The sequence below is a fragment of the Canis lupus genome, chromosome 33 (genome assembly GCF_048164855.1).
Source record: "Canis lupus baileyi chromosome 33, mCanLup2.hap1, whole genome shotgun sequence".
Classification (NCBI taxonomy): domain Eukaryota; kingdom Metazoa; phylum Chordata; class Mammalia; order Carnivora; family Canidae; genus Canis; species Canis lupus.
Window position 1 is genome coordinate 24,506,711 of NC_132870.1, and position 24,245 is coordinate 24,530,955.

A 24,245-nucleotide genomic window follows, 5' to 3' on the forward strand; every position below is an offset into this window, starting at 1 on the left:
ATTGATCCAGAGATTGCTTCTAAATTTCATGTCCTCTTACTGTTAGCCTGGAATTTGGTGAAAAAAAAAAATCTACACTTAATCTAAAAAATATCACTTAAACTAACAATACTGCTAGTTCATTGTAAGTTTTTAGGCGCATGCCAAATGTCATTGCTTATTTTAAGAAAGATTTTTTTAGTTGAACTAAGAAAATAGTACTTATTATGAGTTATAACATTGGTTAAGTATCAACACTTGATGATTATTTTTCTTTTATATAACAGATCAACAGTATAGTTCCGAATCTAAATTCCTTTTAATATAAGTTACTGAAGCTAAATTCCTTCCTACCTTGTGTTCAATTATAATGGTGTAGAATTTTAAAATTAGAATCTATGTAAAGACCAATGCAGAATCATACAAAATGGTTGAATATTAGGAAGAAGTAAAATACAAATTAATACCTTTTTCTTAACAACTTGCAATTTTTCATATTCACACTTTAATTTTATATGCTTGCAAACTGTGGTTTATTTTAAAACTTTTCATTTGCAGTGAGTTCATTATCTTTTATGTCATCTCCCTATAATGATTTCAGAAGAGGTTAGAAAGAGATTAATATATTTAAAGAATCTGACTTTTGTGAACAATGGCATCATTAAAAAGGGCTAATTGTCATAAATAAGCCATGAATGGGAAAGACATGATGGCTGAATTTTCTTCATAACCAGTCTCACTGTGGGGAGGAAGGGCCTGCTCTTCCAGCAAACAGATTCTAAAATCACAAGGTCCAGCCTCCATCAATGATGACAGGATTACCTGTTATGTAGGCAGACTGCAATGATAAACACAAGGAGACAGAACAATTAACCAGGTTTAACACAGATTGTGTTTCTTCAATTTTCCCATGACTGAGATAGCTAAACAATGTATTCATGGTAATAGGAACACTCACCTAACACAGATTTTTAGGAAAATCTGAATTAAATTTTGGATGATTTGAAACTGCTGCATGTTCTTGTGATCTAGTTAATTAGCCTCTGGCTAGTGTTCTAGCGCATGTCACATTCTAAGCAGGTGTTTGGTTTCAGGATCAGAAAATTAAGTTTAGTGATATGAAGCCATTCCCCAAATTAGGATAAAGTATAAGCTAAAATAGTACATTTTCATTTTGAAATTCAGAACTACTCTAAAGTACCTGAGCTTTATGCCATTAATAAATTTTTGAACATCATCAAGTATGTAAGTCATAAAGTGACTTACCAAACAGAATTTTTTTTTATATAAGATATTGTATAGTTGATCAAAATACATAGGTATTTCCAGGAGCTGAGCACACTAAATGTGTTTTAAAAACTTAAATGAATAATAACAATATATATATTAAACTATGAAAAGTATTCTATATTATTTTTTTTTTAATTTTTTTTAGTATTCTATATTAGTTTCAGATATCCAAATCTGTACAAAACTAGGGGAATTTTAAAAATTACTTTTTTTCCATAGAATTTTCCATTTCCAAAGAAATAATGTTGAAGTAATCCTTGTGGGAGGGGTTTAAAAATCTTTTAAGCATGGATGTTAAATATGTGTTCTTTTAAATTTATCTAAAGCCTAAGACAATAAGAAAAGCTGGGAGGTAAGACACCATAGTATGAGTACAGAAATTTTTGAACTTCAATCTATGAAAACTGATCAAATACTGTAGATAAACTAGGAGGTTACTAGTCATTTTACCAAGAAATGACCCCAACTTCCTGAAGTTTTTATTTTTAAAGCAAGCTTTCTGTTATACATATGGACTCCTCTATAAAAGTCCAAAGGTCTTTTTATTGCACATTTCAAGCCAGAACATTTCCAAATATTTGGTACCCTAAGCTCTGGCTAAACAAGGGCAATTTAGCTTATCAGCAGTACCCTCAAATCAGATAAGCTCTGTAGATACAGATTCAGAGAAGCCACAAAGGCCAATGAACTTGTTCCATTAATTTGTTTAGCAGTGTCCCTAGCTGCTAAAGACTGTTAACAGTCCAGAGAAGAGGGAACTTCTATCACTAAAACATTTCAACCAGTGTATTTGTCACATTCACCAACCACCTGATGTACACCAAGTTACTATAAAGAAGTGCTAACAGATTAATAACACACCTCCTCACTACTGCCTGTGTCTCTCTCTCTCTTCCTCTCTTATACACTGCAGTTCCTTGGTCATGGAATATTCAAACACATAAAACAGAGGGGGATGTTCTTGTGCTCTGTACCTTTATAAATATAGTCTGCTTTCGTAGTTTAATTCCATTTAGGAATATATACAATAGCTATCAAGGAAGAAATTGATGACTAAATAGATGCAAAGTGGAAAGAGAATTAGGAATATCCATATGTGATGACCAACAAGAATTCATAGAAAAAAAGCAGGATTTTCCTGAACTGGTCACAAGTAAAACTAAAAATACCAGATGCCAACCCAGTGTCTATTAGAAACAATGACATCTGCTTAACTCTCTCCCCATTTCACCTGAAGCTCTCATAGTTTTGGAGGTTCGTTGCTTGACTTACATTTGATCAGGCTTTCCCCAATTATAATTTTTGAAAGCAACTGCCTCTCATAAAATTAAGCAATTTAATATTTTCAGTCCTCCATGTCATTTGCTACAAGATTTAGTGACATGTAGAGCTGAATGAAGAAGAGTTGGTGGGTCAGATCAAGTGGCCTTTCTTTGAGCAAATTAAATCACAGCTTATCCCTATCTTATAAATGCAACCTCTTAGCATATATATGTTGTAACTCTCTAACATGGCATTATCTTGATAAGCAAATCATGGCCAAATGAGGATAATGAACTCCTTGGGAAGAAGAGTGCTTACTTCATCGGAAGCCAAATACACACAGAGCAGGGCTATTTCTTCTGCGGTTGCAAATCTTCCAATTTTCTGTCGCTTCAGGAAGTAGTTCAGTGCCTGAGACCAGAAAGCCATACCATGATATCAGTGATGTGAGGTGAAGTGTGAACTCACCTGCAGCTCCTACAGGAGGTCAAAGGCAAGAGGAATCTACAGAGGTACCATTGGCATGCTGCTTTATTATGTATGATACGTGATACATGAAAATATCATTAGTCTCATTAATTGTGGACCAAGTAGGACTATGGTGACTTCCAAGCTAGTCAAACTATATGTTATGCTAAAATCTACAATGTATCAGATCAGTTAAAGAGGAGAGTTTTTTTTTTTAATTTTTGAAACTGTGGTAAAATATACATGTTACTCATCATCTTAACCATTTTTAAGTATGTTTCAGTAGTGTTAAGTACATTTACATTATTGTGCAACAAACTAGAACTCTTTTCATCTTGCAAAACTGAAACTCTATACAGATTAACCAATAACTCCTTGTTCTTTCCTCCCCCCAACTCCTGGCAGCCACCCTATCTGTCTCCATGAATTTGTCTACTCTAGGAAGAGGACATTTTTCAACCAGAAGCTTTAAACACATTTAAAATAGTAGTTATACCTCTTCGGTATTTGGTCTGGCTTGTATTCTTTCTTGCAGGGATGGGGTATCAACCGTTGCTAAATCAAAGGAAGACATTTGGCTTGGTTAATTATTCAAACTGAAAAAGAAATTGACAAACTTTAAACTTCCTTTCTATATGATACAACAATCAGTGAAATCCTTCTCCATGACTTCGAATGATCATTTCACCTCCAGTTTCTATGATTTTTAAAAACACAGATCATAATTCTTTGTGACCCGAGGCAAGGACTCTGGGTGAATCACTCAGCATTCCCAAGATGTATTTTGATCACAGTACAATGGTATGACACTTTATCAATTTTAAGCACATTTGCATGCATTATCTCAGTTAATCCACAAAACAACCCTGAGATGTAGATACAACCATATAAGTACTTGTACAAGAACCCAGGATGCCTTAAAAGAAAAAAAAAAAAATCCCTGAGTATCTTCAGGGACAATGCCATGCCTGTCATTGGTCCTCAGTAATTTAGATGGTTCTACATTTTCCTCATTATCTTGCCTATTTTCACTGGTTTTGAATTCCTATTTTTAACCATTGTTTCATGTTTCTCACAAAAAATGTAATTTGAAATTATTTCACTTTAAAAAAGGTAGGAATGATGCTAAAATTTTTTAAATTCCACTTAGTTCGAGCTCCTACAGAGCAAGTAGGACTCCACACTTCTTGTTAATTTATGTAATTTGTAAATTCTCTTTAGAAGCCCTTTTTTGGGGGGCAGGGGTTGCTGACAGTACTCTGGGCGACCATATGATACTTGTAGGTTCATAACAAATGATTTTATTGTCATACCCTCTAGTCCTGAGAGTGCCTGAGGTCAGTGTTTACCAGAAACTGTTTTTTAATTTTAGCATCATTTGTCATTTCTCTGGAGAGGTTGGGATTCTTCAAAGTCAGAAAGTTTCGGCTCTTTCGTGTTTAACACCCTTTTCTTTAGCTTACCTGTATCCTCTCACATTTCACCATAAGTGGGCAGCCCTGTCCACACTCAGTGGAAGCTGCCTTTACTAGATCACTCAGTTCATTAGGAACACTTTCTACCTTCCACATGACTGCAGGCAATGGTGTTGATAAACTTAACACATAACAAAGTTCTCTTGTACCCAGCTTCCAATAATATTTTCCTCACTTCTCTCATCCATACCCTCCTTATAATCCAAGATCATACCAACAGTATGCTCAAGACATCCTAAGCTTTCACTTAATATCCTCAAAATTCAGTTTTAAAATACAACTTTGATACCTTCCTGTATCACTCAGGAGAGCAAGCATCATCTCTTTCATATGGCTGGTATTCATGGCTAGTAAATGAAACTACAGAGCAAGCCTATGCCTTCTACTTAATTCCATTGTCCCTACTCTACTCTGTCCTCTGTGGTACAGACTGACACAGCATGCCATAGTCTATACAAGCCTGGTTTTGAAGAGTTATGACTATACCGCCATCAGTGCAATTCCAGGTACACTCATTCTTTGTCAGGTTCTTTTGCGACTGGCTCTTGAGTCACAGCTAGTTCCTTGTTCCAGACAGTTTGATAATATATTTTCCAATCTTCTAAAAAGTCCAGCTGCTAAAACAACCACATTTTCCAGATCATTTTGCCATTTATTCCATTGGGTAAATGGCACCAAAAATAGTTACAGTCAAGTGTCACCAGTGGGCATGCTAAAACCCAGTGAAACTGTCTCTCTTATATGCTTTTTCTTAGTGTTACCTATGTTTGCCTTTCTAGTCCAAGAAAAATTAAACAGAACACCTCAATCATGGAAATTCTGCAGCTTGCAGGGTATTTTGTATTTCTCCTTTAAATTAGTAAGTCAATGGTTTCTAACCTGAGGGGAGACCATGGTGGAATATATAAAGTCTCGTGTGGAACTTTCCAAACTACACACAGTTTTTCCCATCAACTCTTTCCCCAAGTTCTAGCATACACTTTAGGTTTAGAAAAGTTCCGTAGGTAAGCGTGAAGTACCTCCTCTCCCTAACCCCCCAATACCAGTTGTGACCACCGAGAGCAACCTTGATTCTGGAAATGTGATATTTAATTCCTTTTCAGAGAAGGAAGTTAGTGATTCTTCTTAGGCACCTTGTGTTCATTTTGGGTTAGTGGAACCAGGTGAAAGGGCATATCTATTTAATAGGCATATCCATAGTTATTGAGAAAATGAGAAATTATTCTTATGAAATAAGTTATAGAATGCTTTTATTTGGACAGATTGAATGTCCTTTCTACTAAGTTCTGCTTTTCTTCTTTCCTTTATATGAGAAGTCGGCATACATTTTGGTAAAGAGCCAGATAGGAAATACTTTTAGCTTTGAGAAGCATTTGGTCTGTTAGAACTGCTCAACTCTGCTTGTAGCAGGAGCACAGTCATAGTCAATAGATAATGCAAGTCGGGTGTGGATGTGTTATAATAGGACAGTATTTACTAAACAGGTGATGGGCTGGATTTCTCCTACAGGCCATAGTTTGCATAAAGGAAGGTACTGATCCCTCCTTTTAATTTATGGGTCATCCCAGGTGATTTACAAAACTCAGTAGCTCTCTGTGTTTTGGGAGTCTCTTACTTTCTTCCTGTGGTTCTGTGAGCATGGCCTACTTTTCCTCTTTCCCCTGACAAGGCCATCTCTGGTCTGCTTCCAAAACACCAAGTTCTGGCCAGTAATGTGGCTTGGCCACGAGATTTGGAATTGTGCCACACGCATAAATACCATTTAAACCCTTTGCATCTGTGGTTCATTCCTAATGACTTAGAATCTCGTTCCCAACCTACTGTTGGACTATTATCTTAATAAGCCTAGACCCTTTTTCGTTTGAGCTTTTTCCCAGTGACAGGATACAATATAACATGTGGTTAACAAGCTTCTGTAGGTAGGTGTCACAGTGGCAACCAGAGTGTCGTAAGGGACAAGTGCACAGCCTTGTAGAGCCCACCTCACCTGGACACACGCAGTTGCACCTGATCCCCTGCTGGATGAAGTCTGTGGCCAAGGACTTTGTGAGGCCAATCACAGCTGCCTTGGTTGTACTGTACACACATCTGTTCTCAACTCCTGAGGGTGAAGGGAAGGTTCAACAGTTGAAGGAATAAAACAACAGTCTCCTTTAGAAAGGGAACACAAGGGGATCCCTGGGTAGCTTAGCAGTTCAGTGCCTGCCTTTTGCCCAGGGCGTGATTCTGGAGTCCCGGGATCGAGTCTCGTATCGGACTCCCAGCCTGCTTCTCCCTCTGCCTGTGTCTCTGCCTCTCTCTATGTCTATCATGAATGAATAAATAAAATCTTAAAAAAAAAAAAAAAGGGAACACAAATAGCTGTCCCCAGTAACCACTGTCATACCACCTCCCATCCTACCCTTTAAAAAATTTGGTATCAGGTTTTCTCCCTGAAGAGGGCTAGTGTCTGAATGTGGGAAAATAATATCATTCCTGACACAACCCAGTCAGGGCTTAGGCGTTGAGAATCTGCACTTAATGATGGCAGTGATCTTAGGTTTTCATTATCGGTTGGTAGAAACCTTGGGCAGATTCCAAATGAAAATCAAGGGAAAGAACAAAACAAAAACCAAACCAAACTTACCAAACCAAGTAAGTCAAGAGGACTGCACATTTTTTTGCCTTCCTGTCTTGGGCAGGCTCATGTGTGTTCTTGTAGAGAGAAGGGATGCTATTTCTGCAGTAGCTCTTTCATTTTAAACTCACAAATCCATCTGCCAGACTGTGATGGTATTTCCATTTGGCACTGCAATCTGGGTTCTCTGGCTGGACTTCTTGTTTAGGGCCTAGATTGGTTGTCTTTGTGAAGCACTTCCCAAATTGTTATGCTCCTCTGAATCGAGACAGCACTTTGCAAAAGCCTGTGTTATAATACTGTCACAATGTAGGAGACATGCATTTGCCTGACTCTCCCCCTTTCAGACTGAACTCTTTTGGGGCAGGGGCACATACTGCTCAATACATCTCTTTTGGTTAATTAAATGGATAAATATTTCCTTCTTTCAGCTTGATTTTTATCCCCATATCCTTTAGAAGGAATAAAAGGAAGGGAAAATGAAACTTATTTTTTATGACTGGTTTACAGTGAAGGCAAAAAGGACTGGTGGTAAGGAACCTGTTACTAATTTTTTAAAAGATGGTTTTGACATTATTTGTGGGTTTTATAACCTCTGCTATGCTTGTTGCGAAAACAAACTCATAGCTGGTGAAGGTACGGGAGTATGTGCATCCTGATTCCCAGAGGAAGACAGACCTACCTTTGATGCTAGAAGCCACAGATGACATGTTGATTATGTTGCCAGATTTCTGTGCAAGCATCTGCCGAAACAAAACAAATACAAAACAAAAATGCCACTCTGCAAGATAAAAATAATACCTCTTTAAAAGGTTTGCATTTGCTTATTATGGTTTGCAGAAGCATCTTATTAACTATTAACATTAAGCCTGTTAGGCAGTTTTAATGTCTCACCCAGTCATCGCTGGGAGTGGATGGCATGCTTACGCACTTACTGGCAGGAATATTTCTCAGGAGGATTACTGCCTTCCTCTGGCACAAGAGCATCAGCAAGACTAAGAAGGTACTCTGAGCTAAATGAAAGTTAATGAACATTAATTGTTACTTTGTATTCCTGATGCTGGAAAACTCTTTACTTTATTCAATGCGTATCTGTTGAAGGCCTACTATAATCAGATGCGGCACTAGGTCCAGGAGTTTGGAAGATAAATGCCACACTCCCTGCCTAGCGAGAGCTGCCAGTGGACTGGAGGGGTTGATGTGACCAGGATCCAGCGGCATCAGAGACCTCCACAGAGGAGGATTGGGTGGCAGGAAGGGACAAATCCAGGTTTCGGGACACTCAGAGGAGGGCTCCTAAGGAGGAGAGAGGTTGGATGGTTTTTGAAAGCTAGAGTGTTAGGCTGAAAAGTGAAAAAAGAAAGGTGTTTTAAGGAGCAAGTACCACATGTATAAAGGCTGCATCACGGATCTGGGAGGAAAGGATAGGTCTGCTTAGAATGCCAAGGCATGGGAGGAATGAGGCTGCAGAGGACAATGGGGGCTGAATTTAGGAATCTGGGCATTACCCTGAAGGCAGTGTGGTGACGATGAGTTGTTTAATGCAGAGAAGTGCCATGTTTATATTTGGGGAATACTATGCTTACTGTGGTGCCACGTAGAGGAGACCCACTGGAAGCTGACAGAGTGATTTCAGATAGGACTGATGCAGAAATGTCCGTGGGCAACAAGGGTGGAGTTGATTGAGATGATTAAATGCAGGATGTGGTAAATGGTTATTCAGTGAGGCCTGCTTCCCTCAACAAGGAAGTGTTTCCTAAGAACCCCTCCCTCAGAATTCCCCCACTCAAAGTGTGAATGGCTGAAGAGGAGGGTCTGTGGCTATTTTGTCCTCCTAGAGATGGTACCCAGTAGGTGGTCCATATACTGTGATGAATCAAAATCTCTTGAGGTGCTAGGTTTTTTGTTTATATTTATTATTTTTTAAAGATTTTATTTGTTCATGAGAGAGACACAGAGAGAGGCAGAGACGCAGCAGACAGAGAAGCAGGTTCCCCACAGGGAGCCTGATGAGGGACTTGATTCCAGGACTCCAGGATCACACCCTGAGCTGAAGGCAGATGCTCAACTGCTGAGCCACCCAGGCATCCCAAGGTGTTAGGGTTTTCTTTCAAAAAAGATTAATCTATTTAGAGTGCAAGTGGGGGAAGGGGCTGAGGGAAAGGGAGTGAGAGAGAATCTTAAGCAGACTCCATATTGAGAACAGAGCCATACACGAGACTTGATGTCACAACCCTGAGATCATGACCTGAGCCAAAATCAAGAGTCAGATGCTCAACTGACTACCACAGAGGCACCCTGAGATACTAGATTAAGGTGCAGATTGCTGGGCCCTGTCCCAGACCTACAGGAATAATATAATGGATGAAAAAGCTGCTATGAATTCACAATGTTTTCAGATGAACTTATACTTAAGTATAACATGTATGTGTGTTTTCAAGGGTATACAGGTATGTCCAGGGACATGGGGACTCATGAATGCTTTGGGGGAAGAAGCAAGAGGTGGAGAGAATTCCTGTCCGATGGACATTACCTTCTCATTGAAATCAGAAGCTCACAGGATGACCACAAAGAACAAGGAGAGGATGGTGGACATGAGGAGGAGTGAAGAGTTAAAACAAGGTTTGAAAGGAAATGGAAGACCACCACCAGAGAACGGAGGAAGGAAAAGCAGGATATGCTGTGCCATGAAAGCCAAGTAAAAGAATTATTAAAAAAGTGTCCTAACAGTAAGTGTAGAGAGAGAAGTCGCTTCTGCTGGGGTGAGTTGCTCTAGCAGCTTTCAGACAGAGAGGTGAAGGAATGGAGGTGAGTGACTGGTCCAGGGATGAAGCTACCAAGATGACAGGTCTCCCTACAGTATTCTTCTGCCTTTGTTTTGATACTTAGTTACTATTTGTACCCAAAAGCATAGGGTCTACAACAACCTAAAGCATCGTGCTAGATGGATTAAAGGATACAGGGGAGGCTGAGGTTACCCAACCAAGTCAAGGTGAGTCCACCAAGGCTGAGGTGACCCAACCAATACTTTCACCCCTGCAGTAGGGGTGAAAATATTTAACCCAACTTGTTTGTCTTCATGATAAAGAGGATCAAAATGAAATGAGGTCCTCATGAAAAAGACCAGGGATATGAGTCAAGTATAATGGTGTTGAAAACGAAGCCTTCACATTCTTTCTTATCCAACTTGCAAATAACCTGGTTTTACTTATGTTTAATTTTTTCCCAGTTTTATTGAGCTATCATTGTCCCTACATAACCCATTTTTAATACCTAGAGATTACATATACCCCAACTGAATATATAAAGATTAGCTATTAAGTTAGTTCAGTCTATAATCTTTTGAAATGCAGTAATTCTTCAAGCAAAACTTTAGAATATAGTCACCTGGGGTGGCAGCACCTGGGTAGCTCAGTCAGTTGGGTGTCTGCCTTTGGTTTAGGTCATGATCCCAGGGTGCTGGAATTGAGTCCCAAGTCAGGCTCCCTGCTCAATGGGGAGTCTGCTGCTCCCTCTCCCTCTGCTTCTTCCTTCACTTGTGTTCTCTCATGCTCTCACTCTATCTCAAATAAATAAATAAAAATCTTTAAAGAAAAAGAATACAGTCACCTAGGAGATGCTAGTGCTGCCCCCAAGCACTTGTGCCATCCATTCAACCAGGTCTTTCTGCTGGTTCTAGAGCCCTGTGCCAGCCTCCTCCCATGCAGCCTTCTCAATGCTGGCTCAGTACCTCCTGGTACAGGTGCATGCTCTTCCTGGCTTCCCAGGCTAACAGTCCTCTGTTGTAGTCAGGCAAATATGACTTGGCAAGTGTAAAGTGAAGTGTCTAGTACACAGTATTCCTATATAGGATCAACCTCCCAGAAGCTCAGGCAGGGGCTAGAAAGAGCTCTGAAAATTCCCTCTAGCTGTAGATCCAGTTAGTCCTACCCTGATCCAGCTCTTTTATCAGCTCCTAAACCTGGCAGACCTTGGTTTCTTGGGTCTTTGGTGAGTTCATGTCTGACCTCTACCTGGATTGGCAACCTAGATTCATTTATTCATTCAACAAATACTTGCTAAAGCACTTCTATGTGCTAGAGTGTCTTCTAAGATACAGCAAAGGGGGAAAAAATCTCCACATATTGAGACTTCCTTGACTTTGGATTTTGCATTGATCTCTATTTACAGTATTTTCAACTTGTTCTTTGCCTTTTGACTCATATTCCAGTTTTGGAATGGTTTTCTGTATGTCTACCCATGAAAAAAAATTTCCTACAAGTGTTTCTATGTTTTGGCCACCTGACTTTTCAGATCTGCCTGGACTCCAAATCCCGGCTTCCCCTAGAAAGTTCTAACCTGGTATATGTGCATCATAGTTAATGAATCCAGAAGATCCCAGACAATTAGGGATTGTGTAATCTCTCACCCTCATTTTATTTTTTATTTATTTTTAAAAATATTTATTTGGGATGCCTGGGCAGCTCAGCAGTTGAGCGTCTGCCTTTGGCTCAGGGCATGATCCCAGAATCCTGGGATCAAGTCCCACATCGGGCTCCCTGCTTCTCTCTCTGCTTCTCTCTCTGTCTCTCTCATGAATAAATAAATAAAATCAAAATAAATAAATATTTTATTTATTTGAGAGAGAGAGAGTGTGGAAGACCACAAATGGTGAGGAGAGGGAGAGGGAGAAGCATACTCCCTGCTGAGCAGGGAACCCAATGTGGGGCTCGATCCCAGGACCCTGAGATCATGACCCGAGCTGAAGGCAGACACTTAACTGACTGAGCCTCCCAGGTGCCCCCTCACCTCCATTTTAAATAGAATAGAGTACAAGTGCCATCTCCCATGGCACATGGTGAAGTAGGGGCAGAGTTCAGGCTGTGATGCCAGAGTCCAAAATCTGGGGTCAGGTTGGTTACTGTTAAAGTAACCAGGTGCTGGTTAATAAGATTGACTCTATCTGATTGTCTATCCCAGACATTAATATCTCCTGGGATTTTTTACAAATCAGTGGTACTGGTTCATATGGTTTATTGTTAAGATGCTTTAAATCATAGGTAAACTCACTAATTTGCAAGTTCATGTTTGATACTTCAAAAGTTAACACTTGGGATGCCTGGGTGGCTCAGCGGTTGATTGAATGTCTGCCTTCGGCTCAGGTCCCAGGATTGAGTCCCTCATTGGGCTCCCTGCGAGGAGCCTGCTTCTCCCTCTGCCTATGTCTCTGCCTCTCTCTCTCTCTCTCTCTCTGTCTCATGAATAAATAAATAAGATTTTTAAAAAAATTAACACTTACATGTTTATTTATTTTTAAAGGAAGAGTAACTTTTTTTTTTAGATTTTATCTATTTATTCATCAGAGATACACAGAGCGAGAGAGGCAGAGACACAGGCAGAGGGAGAAGCAGGCTCCACGCAGGGAGCCCGATGCGGGACTCGATCCCAGGTCCCCAGGATCAGGCCCTGGGCCGAAGGCGGCGCTAAACCGCTGAGCCACCTGGGTTGCCCACTGACATGTTTAAATTTGAGTACCACTGGACCATACCCCACACTTGCTGCCTTCACTAATGTTTGTAAAGCATTCCAGACATGGAGTAGGCTGGTTATGCACATGTGACAGCTTTACCATTTGTGACTTTCTCCTTTTACCATAGCTTCTGCTTCTCTCCTATATCCTAGGTTAAGAATCAGTCTTCAAAAAATAATCCAATTCCAAATAGCATAGATTCTCATGAACTCCAAATAAGCACAAAAAAAAAAAAAGAAAAAAAAGAGATTTATATTTTAAAAATTTGCTACTTCAACATCCCATGGGCTCACTGAGAGATCCTTTCTAGGTGCTAAGCAGATTAAAACAAATTGCTTTTTTTTTTTTTTTTTTTTTTTTTGAGATTTTATTTATTCATGAGAGAGAGAGGCAGAGACACAGGCAGAGGGAGAAGCAGGCTTCATGCAGGGAGCCTGATGTGGGACCCAATCCTGGGACTCCAGGATCACGCCCTGGGCTGAAGGCGGCACTAAACCGCTGAGCCACCCAGGCATCCCAAATTCCTTTGTTTCTAAGTCAGTTTTTCGTAATTTTCCTTTTAATGTTCACCTGGATCTTTTAGGTTGAATGTTCAGAGCAAAGCATCAGCCGTGCCTTGCCATTAAAAAGCTTTTCTCCATGGGTTGGCAGCATTCAGTATGTCCGTCATCTAATCCATCTAGGATGGAAGAGAAGAATAGCTTCTCTGCATTTCACTAGGCTTCGGTTTACAACCTTGGACTGAGTTGGTTCTGTACTTAGTCAACCCCTTTCAGTGTCTGAGCTTGTGCTGTCTGCTTACTATTGGCTTATGAATTCATCTGAACTCAATATTTTTCATATTTATGCTCCCCTCCCACAGAACACCTAGTGTATGTTTTATATCAAAAGGCATTTAATGCTTGTTTGTAAAATAAAACGAAAAACACTGACGACTTGTGTGAAAGCTGTGGAATTCAAGGGTTAATATATCATGAGGAATGCTCTCTTTTTAACACATGCTGTGACTCACCTCTCTGGTCTCTATGGCTCAGCTAAAAACAAGAAAAATGATCAGGGAACAGAAAAGCCATGGGGGTACATCCATCTTGAGAGCCTGTGCCTAGACACTGAAATTCAAAAAGGGGCCCAACTCCAGGTTTCAAATCCTGTTTTTTGTTTTTTTAAAGATTTTATTTATTTATTTATAAGGTAGATACTCAACCACAGAACTACCCAGGCGTCCTTCAAATCCTGTTATAACCACCTGCTAATTATGTGACCTTGGGCAAGTTACCTCACCTCTCAGTTTTATTATTCTCTGTACGGTGGATGTGATAAAGTAGTATGTACCTCATTACCTTCTTCTGGTCCTGCATGCCTCCTTGCTGTCCCTCTCCCTGGGTCCCTCTTCCTTAAATACCTGCATAGCTAGCTCCCTCATTTCACTTGGGCCTCTATGAAAATTTCAGCATGTCAGTGAGGCCCTCCTGGGCTTTACTGATATCCTAGCTGCTTTTTATTCATAGTACTTCTAATCACTTCCCAAGTTATATTTCCGATTCCTTGTTATCCTGTCTCACTCCTCAAAAATGGGATATCTCTTATAGAAGGGACTTTGTTTAGTTTTCTGATGTGTTTTCTGCACCTAGAGTGGAGATTTGCCAATAGAAAGTGCTTAATATTTCTTGAATATTTCTTAACTGAAAGGTTAAATCAATTAATTTATATTAAGTGCCTTGATATAAACATTCAGTACAGGTTAATCATTACGTTAGCTACTGTCACTCTTCAGCACATGTGAGGACCCTTTCTGGATGCCCAGTGTGGAGATCTACTTATCCAGTAGTGCTTATCCTAGTGGTGGTAGTCCTTACCTTAGGAAGAAATGCCTTGATCATCAAGTACATGCTGCGGATATTGAGATTCATTGAGAAGTCCCAGTCTTTCTCCTCGCAGTCCAGGATAGTTCCATGATGGACAAAACTGGAAGAGGAATTAAATAGCGGGGAAAAAATGATCATTTAAGAAGATCTGTATTCCTTTTCCTTATCATTTTTTTATTGTAATATATTAACTTAGATCATTGACTCTTGTGAAGATTTTAACAATTCTGATATCACCTAGTACACTAGGTTAATGAGTATCCAACAACTTAAGCTAAATACATTTATTTGAAAACAATATCCTTCTTTTAAAAGAGAAAGGCAAAAGTCTGGGGCCACCAAACGTAAGAAGCTTGATAGCGATTGCACAGGAAATATCAAAAACATGAGACTAGGATGCCTGCCCTACTTTTTCAAGAGCAATAGTGCCCTCAGGTGGCACAGATTTAGTGTTTTCAAAGGGAAAATCAAATTGCAAGGGAAACCATTGTCTCAACATCTCAGGATGGCCAAGTAATATGGTTATCATACAGTTCTAACATATTGAGTAAACAAAGCAGAACAAAACAAACTCTTAAAGCAGCCTTCACTCACTGCCTTTTAAGTCACACTCATAAATAACCTGCTCATCCTTTGCGTGACAGCAAGAACCACGTGCTCTATTTCTATATCCCTTACACTGCCTAAAATTTAACATGTAGATGTTCAAAAACTAATTTTCCTGATTTATTTTTGTCATGGCTCTGAGTATATTCTCATATAAGGGATGGACAATTTATAAAACAGATTGTCAAAAATTGTTGCTTTAATTTAATTTTCATGTAATGTAACATGACAAACTATAGATGGTTTTTTTTTTTTTTTTTCTGCACTGAAACATGATTAAGGAGAACAAAAACATATTAGAAAGCTCTGGAGGTTTTCTACCAATGCAGCAGTACAAATATCTCACTACATAAGAAAGGTGGAATGTCACTTGGGTCCTGTATAAACCTCAGTTGTATTTGTCTCTACTGTCACACCTAAGCAGAGAAAATACTGGCACTACCTGTCCTATGTGCAGCTGCTCCACTTTCAGTCTCCTCTCATTCACACATAGTTCCGCATGTTTGCTACTACCTAGTAAGTTCAATTAAGCCATTCTCTTTGTGCTCTATACAGAAGTGCAACACAGAAACTTCTTTTGATGGATGGGACTCATTGTCCCACTAAGAAACCCTGAGCTTGGGAGGTTGTGCCAAAAAAATTGGGAACACCTGCATTTCAAGAAGCTGAGTACTTGGTTTCTGGTGTATATACTTTGTTTTAGAGACATCTACTGGAAGATAGTTTCTAATTTATAAGTCTTACTGGAGCACCCACCACGAGTCCATTGGTGTGAGCTGTTGCTAGCCTTAAGAAATCAACAGGTTCAGATTAATACCAGTTCTCTTCGGTAGATCATAACTTCCCTTAGGCCTCAAGCCCATGTCCACTTCTTTTTCTTAAAGATTTTATTTATTTATTTGACAGAGAGAGAGAGAGAGAGCGCACACATGCAGGGGGAGTGGCAGGCAGAGGGAGAGGGAGAAGGAGGCTCCCGGGGGGCACAGAACCCAGTGCGTTTATCTAGGACTCCGGGATCATGACACGAGCCAAAGGCAGGTGCTTAACCAACGGGACCACCCAGGCATCCCTCTATGTCCACTTCTTTGGCTTTCTTACTTGCTGAATTTTGGAATAAAAATTCTGTTAAAATCTAGCTGTGTTTCCTAAGAAATATATTATGGTTCATGATGAATAATTTTGCCATTTTATCAAAAATCATTAAAGTCATGGAAAACTTTCTGTAAGAACAGTGAAATTAAAACATGAATTACCCAGCAACATTAAAGAGAACATCAAGTCTCCCAATTTCATTGGCAAACTGATCAATTTGTTTCTTCTTTGTGACATCAAGGGTCCGAGTTTGAATACCTGAAAAATAAAACAAAGGAATCTATCTGTACTCATAAAAATATTTAGCCTTGAAGATTTAGCTGTTTTAAAGTGTGAGGATTGCAGTCTTTGTCCAGTTAGACTTCATAGGATTGTTCGCCATTAGAGAGTCTTAGGAATATTTATTTATTTATTTATTTATTTATTTATTTATTTATTTATTTATTTATGATAGAGAGAGAGAGGCAGAGACACAGGAGGAGGGAGAAGCAGGCTCCATGCTGGGAGCCCGACATGGGACTCGATTCCGGGACTCCAGGATCGTGCCCTGGGCCAAAGGCAGGTGCTAAACCGCTGAGCCACCCAGAGATCGAATCTTTTTTTTTTTTTTTAAAGATTTTATTTATTTATTCATGAGAGACACAGAGAGAGGCAGAGACATAGGCAGAGTGAGAAGCAGGCTCCCTGCGGGGAGCCCAGTGAGGGACTCGATCCCAGGATCCTGGGATCATGCCTTGAGCTGAAGGCAGATGCTCAACCACTGAGCCACTCAGGGATCCCTGGGGTTTTAGGAATCTTAAGAATCTTATTAGTAAAAATCTGAAAATCCTCCTTGTCTTGACCTCTATATTAGATGCCTCTCAGTAAGCCAGCAGGAATAAAGCAACTGGGCCCCTCTAGCCCTTTCTTTCCCTAAAGGTTGAATTATTGCTACAGTGATGCTGAATTCTGCCTGTGAGGGAAGGGCAGGGGAAGTGGAATAAGAAATTATTTCTATTTGTGCCCTTTACCTTTATGCCAATTCTTTTGTTTACTAGAAATAACTTTGTTGGTCATGGGTACCATCATTTATTTCTGGACTAAATTGCGAGAAGAAATGAGAGGCCAGAAGAAGGGATGAAAACACTAACCAGGAGTGATCTGGTGTGGGATCTGAGAGAGACACACTATACTAGCTACTAAAAAACCCCAAAACCAAAAAAAAAAAAAAAAAAAAAAAAAAAAAAACCAACAAATCTGCTTTAATGAAAGAAGCAGTTATTATTTTTTATGATTTAAAAATATATAGTTTATTTTATTCCCTTTTGGATATAGAAAAGGTAGATTATAAATAAAGAAAGGGAAGACTAAATTTGAGTTTCAGAAGAACTTCCTTTGCTTTGTTTTTCCAGGGCAGCAGCTACCCCTTAGACTTGTTGAAATGGTAACTCAACATAGTCTAGCTCAGTTAACTAATTCAATGAACTAAACTGTGTTTGCTCATGTAACCTGTTCTATTTTGCTGAAACGGTTAAATTTCAAGTGACTTCTATGTCCTGATTTCTTTCTGAGTAATGCCGTCTGAAGCCGTCTGATGTTGGAATTAGGTTCGGTGTGGTACACTAAGGGGCAGCCAAACAAGTTAGTCTTTGCAGCTGCTGCTTTATTTTTTTTTTTTTTTTAGATTTTATTTATTTATTCATGAGAGACACAGAGAGAGGCAGAGACATAGGCAGAGAGAGAAGCCAGCTCCCTGCGGGAAGCCTGATACGGATCTCGATCTCAGGACCCTGGGATCTAAGCCAAAGGCAGATGCTCAACCACCAAGCTACCCCAGGCGACCCAACTCTTACAGCTTCTGATCATATGTCATTTTAAGGCTAAGCTGTTTCCATTATGGTAGCCACATGTGGCTACTGAGCATTTGAAATGCAGCTAGTGTGAATTGAAATGTTCTGTAAGTGTAAAATACATGTGCATTTCAAAGATTCAGAATAGGAACCCTGTAGTGGTTTAGCGTCTGCCTTTGGCTCAGGTCATGGTCCCAGGGCCTGGGATCAAGTTCTGTGACACCTTGCTGAGTCTGAATTCCAAGTTCACACTGCCGAGTTGCTTACCGGGGTACTTTTCCAGTTCCTGAAGTTTGGACTCATTGATATCAGTGGCAATGACTTTGGCACCTTCTCTTGCAAAAGCCTGGGAGACACAATGTACAAGTAAATCCTTTGTCTATTTGATTTGATTCTGTTCTCATGAATGGAAAGTCTTTTAGCCTTTTCTCCCTTATCTTATTTTCATTGCTTTCCCTATAAAATAGGTAGAATTTCAAGCTCTCTTTCACTTCACCCATCCCATTATTATTTTCATTACTTAGAACGTGACATACATTATGCTTGTCATCTGACTTTGTCCCTTTAAGCATTATCAAATAAAATAGTGTTTTTAAAAACGAGGCCTCTGTTATTGACACTTCTCAAAATACTATTCTGTGATGTCATGGCCTGTATTTATTTCATTTCTGAGGAAGTTCTTACTGTTTTCTAGTTCTTATTATATTCCAAATAATAAGAGAAAATGGGTTATTTCAACACTTTTTTTTCTCCTGAGTATATTAAGTTTCATAAATGTCAAACCATACCCTACTATTACACTTTAAATGCATTAATTAGGTCAAGTGGGGGTAATAATGTGCAAGAAGTTGATATAAATTAGGAAGGTAAAGGTAACCTGACAGTCTTGTAATTCGAGTCTTATACCTGAATTGATGTAATTTCTGCATTCCTGTAGGGCCACTGTAGTAAATATATCATAGTGCAGAGAAACTGAGACAGAGAAGTCTCTCAGAGTCAAAGATTATCAGTAATGTTGCATAATAAACATGTGAGGTGTTCATTCCTTCATCTGCCTGGGGTCAGGAATAGGGACTTTTCTTTTGTAACGTAAGACAAGAGAAGCACAAAATTTAAAAAAATAAAAAGTAGAGCAGAATCAAGTAATCATAGGATCTGTCCACATAATTCAATACCTCAAAAGGTAGTAAGTAAACAAGAGATAATAACTTACTAAGGCAGCTGCCCGGCCAATCCCCTGAGCAGCAGCTGTCAGGACGATGACCTTCCCATCAAGTCGACCCATAATGGAACCTGTGGTTAAAGCTAGAGACGTATATTTAATGGCTTACACTGTAGCACATGGTCCTGTGCAGTGACATCTAGAATGAACAGTTTAATGTACTCCTTAAGAACTTAATGACAGTTTCTGTACAAATAGTCCCATCATCTGAATTCTCCAAGAATGCTGACACTAGATACCTACCTTAGTGTATCAGAAATATTTAGCATAACCCACTTAAGTGGTAACAGACATTGGACTTTAATCCACCATTCGGTTTCCTGAGTACTTAGAGAAGACAGCCTTTGATACTGATATAGCAGGGCTGGAGTCCTTCCCTTCACTACCACCACCATTGTCCCCACTGTCCCTATACAAACTGCTATGGCATTCTCGATTTCTCTGCTGTAAACTTTTGTTGGGGGTTTGTACTATCAATTGTCTATGGCTTTTCGTTGTCACTGGAAAGATTTCATGGTTGGCCTCAGAGAGTCATTGAACAAAAGAGCTGGAAAAATCAAATCATATCCAATACTCCCATTTTATAGATGAGAAAACTGATCTGATTTACTCAAGGTCACAGAGCCAGTTAATGACAGAGACAGAACTATGCTCAGGCCTCCTGACTTCTTCACTATGTGAAATTCCACCCCACAATACTGCTGAACCTTTCTTAAAGTTTAAGCATACAGGGGTGCTTGGGTGGCTACATCAGTTAAGCGTCTGCCTTCAGCTCAAGTCATGATCCCAGGGTCCTGGGATCTAGCTCTGCATTGGGGCTCTCTGCTTAGTGGGGAGCCTGCTTCTCCACTCAGCTGCTCCCCTTGCTTGTGCTCTTTCTTTCTCTGTCTTTCAAATAAATAAGAATCTTCAAAAAGAAAAGTTTAAGCATGCAGTAGTAACACTTTAACAGATACTATCTAATTTTCAGATTGGAGGACTGAGGAATTCTGACCTAGGGAAAATAAGATATGCATAAGACACTTGACTGGTTCTTGAGCAGTAGTTTGCAGGATGAGGGGAATGGCTAATGATGGGGTTGGGGGTAGTTAAACGTCAAATGATGGTTAACTGAGGCTGTCTTCAAGGAACTGAGTACATTTGCTCGCCTTGCTGTCCTTAATGGGTGTCTCTGATTTCACACCAAGGTACACAATGTCTGCTTTGTCCCAAGGCATCACATCACCATTCCAGGCAAAAAAAAAAAAAAAAAAAAGGTAGTGGGGGGCTGGTGGTGGGAAATAAAAGCCAAAAGCCTTTCAGAGTGTCCTCTCTTTCTATTCAAGAAGGAAGCCCTCCTTAGAAATTCCAACGTTCATTTCACAGGCCAGCTCTAGCTGCAGAGGTTAGGAATTTGAGAGTTTTGTTTTCTAGCCTCTGTAAAGAGAAAAGCTAGGGGAGGAGGGTAGTGAGCCAACTTAAAAGGTACATGTACAGATAACCTACACAATTACCCTACTCAATTATCCGCCTGATAGAAAACAGGTAGCAAGTCTGGCTTAGAAGGCTCACATGATCGAGTCCTTTCTTTTTTGAACCAATCTTTGTTCTCACTAGCCAACCTTGGTTTTTTGCTGTAACCAAGCCTCCCCGCTTTATCTAAGCTCGGAATGCCAAGAGGCCAGTTACTCCTGTGGGCAACGGACACTAAAGGATTGATGGAAAGAGTGTGACACAATCAGACACGTATTTTAGCTCACTGTGGAGCAGGCTGCGGGAGGCTGTCTTTGGGAGGGTGTGCAGTGGTCTGAGGGGCCTCCGGTGAAACAGCAGAGAGGGAGGGGATGGAGAAGGGGGCTGGATCAGAGCAGCGTTTAAGACAGGAGACAGGGCCTGGTCAGCAGTGCACTTCCTTCGGAGGTCATAAGTGCTGCTGGCTTTGGGTGCATGGCACTGAAAGCAAGTACCAATACCAAAGATGTCCCTAGGAATCTTTGAAACCCAGAGAAGCACTTACGGAACAACTATTGAAGCACAGCTGCTTTGCTCGCTCTGAAATCTTAGCTGGTCTTGCCTTTCTGGGACCAGATTTTGGTACAAAGACTTACTGTGGGAAAAAACTATACTATCAAACTAAAATGGATTTATTTGGGAAAATGTAATACAAACATGACCTGAAATGGTAAAATGAGGCAACTCTCCATAAATCCAACATGAAAACCACACTGAAAAACTTATATACCAGAGTTTTAGACTTGTTAAAAATGCACCCTTATACTGATCTAACGGCTGAAATTAATCTTGAAATGGGTAACTTGCAGAACGCAAAATCTAACTCTCCCCCAGTCTGAAGTATCATTTAAAAAAATAAAAGGAAATCTTACTTTAGAGCAGCAAGTGGACGGCGTCCTTCAGATCCGTGGGCGAGAAACAAACTTGAGACCTTTGTGCAGAAGCAAGTCAGGCGCTTAATAATGCATGTTGGGATTTGTAGTTTCCGTCAGTTTTAAGAAAAGGAGGCGCACATTTATATACTACGTATGTGCGTGTGCTGCCACCAAGTGGAGCTCAGGTGGTACAGTTAACTCCAAGGAGGTGAAAAATGGAAAAGCGCCCTACAGCTTACTTAGGATATGGAAATCATCACCTTCACTTTAACCTAAGTCTTTGTTATTTGTTCGTGCCTACTATGTGCTGCTCTAGGATATTAAAAATTTAATGAGCCAGAAATTTCATATAAAAGAGAGTAGGGCAATAAAATAGAAGGACCCTAGGTCATTTAAGATAGCACAGGCTTCCTTCTAGGCCATTTCCCAAGATTGTTTTGAGGGAGGGAAATAAAAATTCCCTTGTGTTTAAAATCTAGTTATTTTTTTTATGGTTGTTTTGTCACACTCTAATACTTGTAAATGTTTAGTGGCAGAGTGCAGGCATCCTGAGTACACTGAGGGGCAAGGTCCGGGTAGCACTTTGAACTTTAGTGTGGAGGCTCATGTTGGGCAAGAACAAAAACTCAAATTTGGCTGAAGAGAACAGAGATAGTAGAGATTGAAAAGGACTAGGTCATGTGTGCTAGGCTTAGTAAGTCATACTTAATCAGGTGCATAATTGAGCAGAATGATTGTGTAGGTTATTTTGTGCATGTACTATTTGCCTTCGTTCACTCAACATCCCCCCACCTCTTTCCGCTGCCTTTTATTTTATAAAGGCCAGAAAACCAAACTCTCACATTCCTAGCCTCCTTTGTTGCTAGAGCTGGCCAATGGAAGGCAAGTTGAGAGGATTTCCTTCTTGAATAGAAAGGCAAGGCCACTTTGAAAGGCTTTCCTTCTTTTTTGTCTGGAATGTGGATCTGCTTTGGGACATGGCAGCCATTGTGTGACTTTTGAGGTCAGAGGCAGAGCAGGGTAAGGGAAGGAACCTGATTCCTTGAAGACAGCTTCTATGCCACAGTTCTAGACCAACTCCTCTGGATTCTTATGTGAGAAAAAGTTAATTTCTTTGAATCACATCTTTCTTTAGTTTTTTGTCTTTGGAGCCAAGTATATTCATAACAGTCATGGCAGTTCAGAACAAGACTGTGTAGTGAGAAAGATGAAGGTTAAGTCTCATATCCTTCACTAGCTGGGTAAATCACTTAACACTCCAAGCCCCAGTTTTCTTATCTGTAAATGAAGGTAACCATAGCACCTGCCTCAGGCATGTGAGAAGGAAGGACAAGGCATGCACATTTATTACATTTGTACTTAATAAATGTTATTATTAAAATTCAATTAGATACCCACCATTTGCTTCGACGTGGATGGAACTGGAGGGTATTATGCTGAGTGAAATAAGTTAATTGGAGGACAAACATATGGTCTCATTCATTTGGGGAATATAAAAAATAGTGAAAGGGAATAAAGAGGAAAGGAGAGAAAATGAGTGGGAAATATCAGTGAGGGTGACAGAACATGAGAGACTCCTAACTGTGGGAAACGAACAAGGGGTGGTAGAAAGGGAGGTGGGCAGGGGGTTGGGGTGACTGGGTGAGGGGCACTAAGAGGGGCACTTGACGGGATGAGCACTGGGTGATATGCTATATGTTGGCAAATTGAACTCCAATTAAAAGAAAAGAAAATTCAATTAGAGTAGATGGCAAAAATGGATTTAAAAAAAATCCCTGACCTAATTTTCACGTATAAAAACATATGCACACAGTCTTTGGTAAAACTGTCCCTTATTGCCCACGATAGCTTGTAGTGGAGTTTAATGATCTCTAGTCACACCCAGCTGTGCTTGTTGCTTTACTAACAATTTCCCTTTAACTTTTGAGAATTTTAGAATAGATTTTATACAGATATGAGAATTCTCTAATCAAGGTCAAATCTAATTCTTCTTTCTTGATGCAGCTTTCTTCACCTTCCCTTTGTCTGGATTTTCAATAATCATACTCTGTGACAGCCTAATATAGTGTTGCAAAAATTTGCTTACCCATCTATATTTTCCATGAACTAAATTTCTTTAAGGCTAGGGACCATATCTTTTTCACCCTTATATTACAATCAGCCCATCTTATGAGATATTTAATTCTAAACGTGAATTTCACAAAGGCAGTACCTTTTGGTGCCTAGATCAGTGCTTGGCACAGTAAACAGCCATTAAATATTTCCTGAATATGCATGGTAGGCTCTCACTAGGTTTCTTGGATATAATTTTACCAGGCTCTCAAGAAAATATTTCCTACAAAAAAAATAATTTGTCTTTTTTAGTCTTGTCTTTACTTTTCAGACCACTTTCGTGTTGTCTGACCATATTATTTCTTTTAAACATTGTTGCATGTTTCATTGTTGACTTTCATCATTGTACCTTCACAGCCGTTTATCATGATATTGAAACCCAGATCCTAAAAGGGAGATGTCAATGACATGGAGGACCAGAAAATTCCACCTCTTTCTCCCAGAGACAGATTTAAAACAATATACAGACCAAAATACCTTTATGAGAACTTAGGCTAGTTAAGAAGTCGCAGTACCCTAGGTAAGGGGAAAGCTGAGAACAGCTGCAATGAC

The 24,245-nt window shown here is 39.8% G+C and overlaps 1 protein-coding gene and 1 long non-coding RNA gene across 2 annotated transcripts; one reads left to right on the forward strand and one right to left on the reverse strand.

Moving 5' to 3' along the window:
• Window positions 1-465: 465 nt before the first annotated feature.
• Window positions 466-21,724, reverse strand: BDH2 (3-hydroxybutyrate dehydrogenase 2). Its single transcript, XM_072810481.1, has 10 exons — window positions 21,579-21,724; window positions 19,207-19,298; window positions 18,261-18,339; window positions 16,326-16,422; window positions 14,458-14,566; window positions 7,775-7,835; window positions 6,463-6,576; window positions 3,497-3,555; window positions 2,851-2,943; window positions 466-817 (listed from the first exon to the last, which is right to left on the reverse strand). The coding sequence occupies exons 2-10, from the start codon at window positions 19,276-19,278 to the stop codon at window positions 764-766; spliced, it is 738 nt and encodes a 245-aa protein (XP_072666582.1). The 5' UTR covers window positions 19,279-19,298; window positions 21,579-21,724; the 3' UTR covers window positions 466-763.
• On the forward strand, window positions 1,530-12,866 carry LOC140623798 (uncharacterized). The gene is made up of 2 exons (XR_012023324.1): window positions 1,530-3,044; window positions 9,534-12,866. It is a non-coding gene; the product is annotated as an uncharacterized lncRNA (long non-coding RNA).
• Window positions 21,725-24,245: the final 2,521 nt, after the last annotated feature.

Excerpts from the sequence above, each read along its gene's own strand:
- BDH2 (XM_072810481.1), bottom strand. The coding sequence starts at position 19,278 with ATGGGTCGACTTGATGGGAAGGTCATCGTCCTGACAGCTGCTGCTCAG. Across the intron at positions 7,836-14,457 it reads TCAAGGCATTTCTTCCTAAG|ATGCTTGCACAGAAATCTGG; the intron begins GTAAGGACTACC and ends TTGTTTCGGCAG. Across the intron at positions 818-2,850 it reads TGTATTTGGCTTCCGATGAA|TCTGCCTACATAACAGGTAA; the intron begins GTAAGCACTCTT and ends TTATCATTGCAG.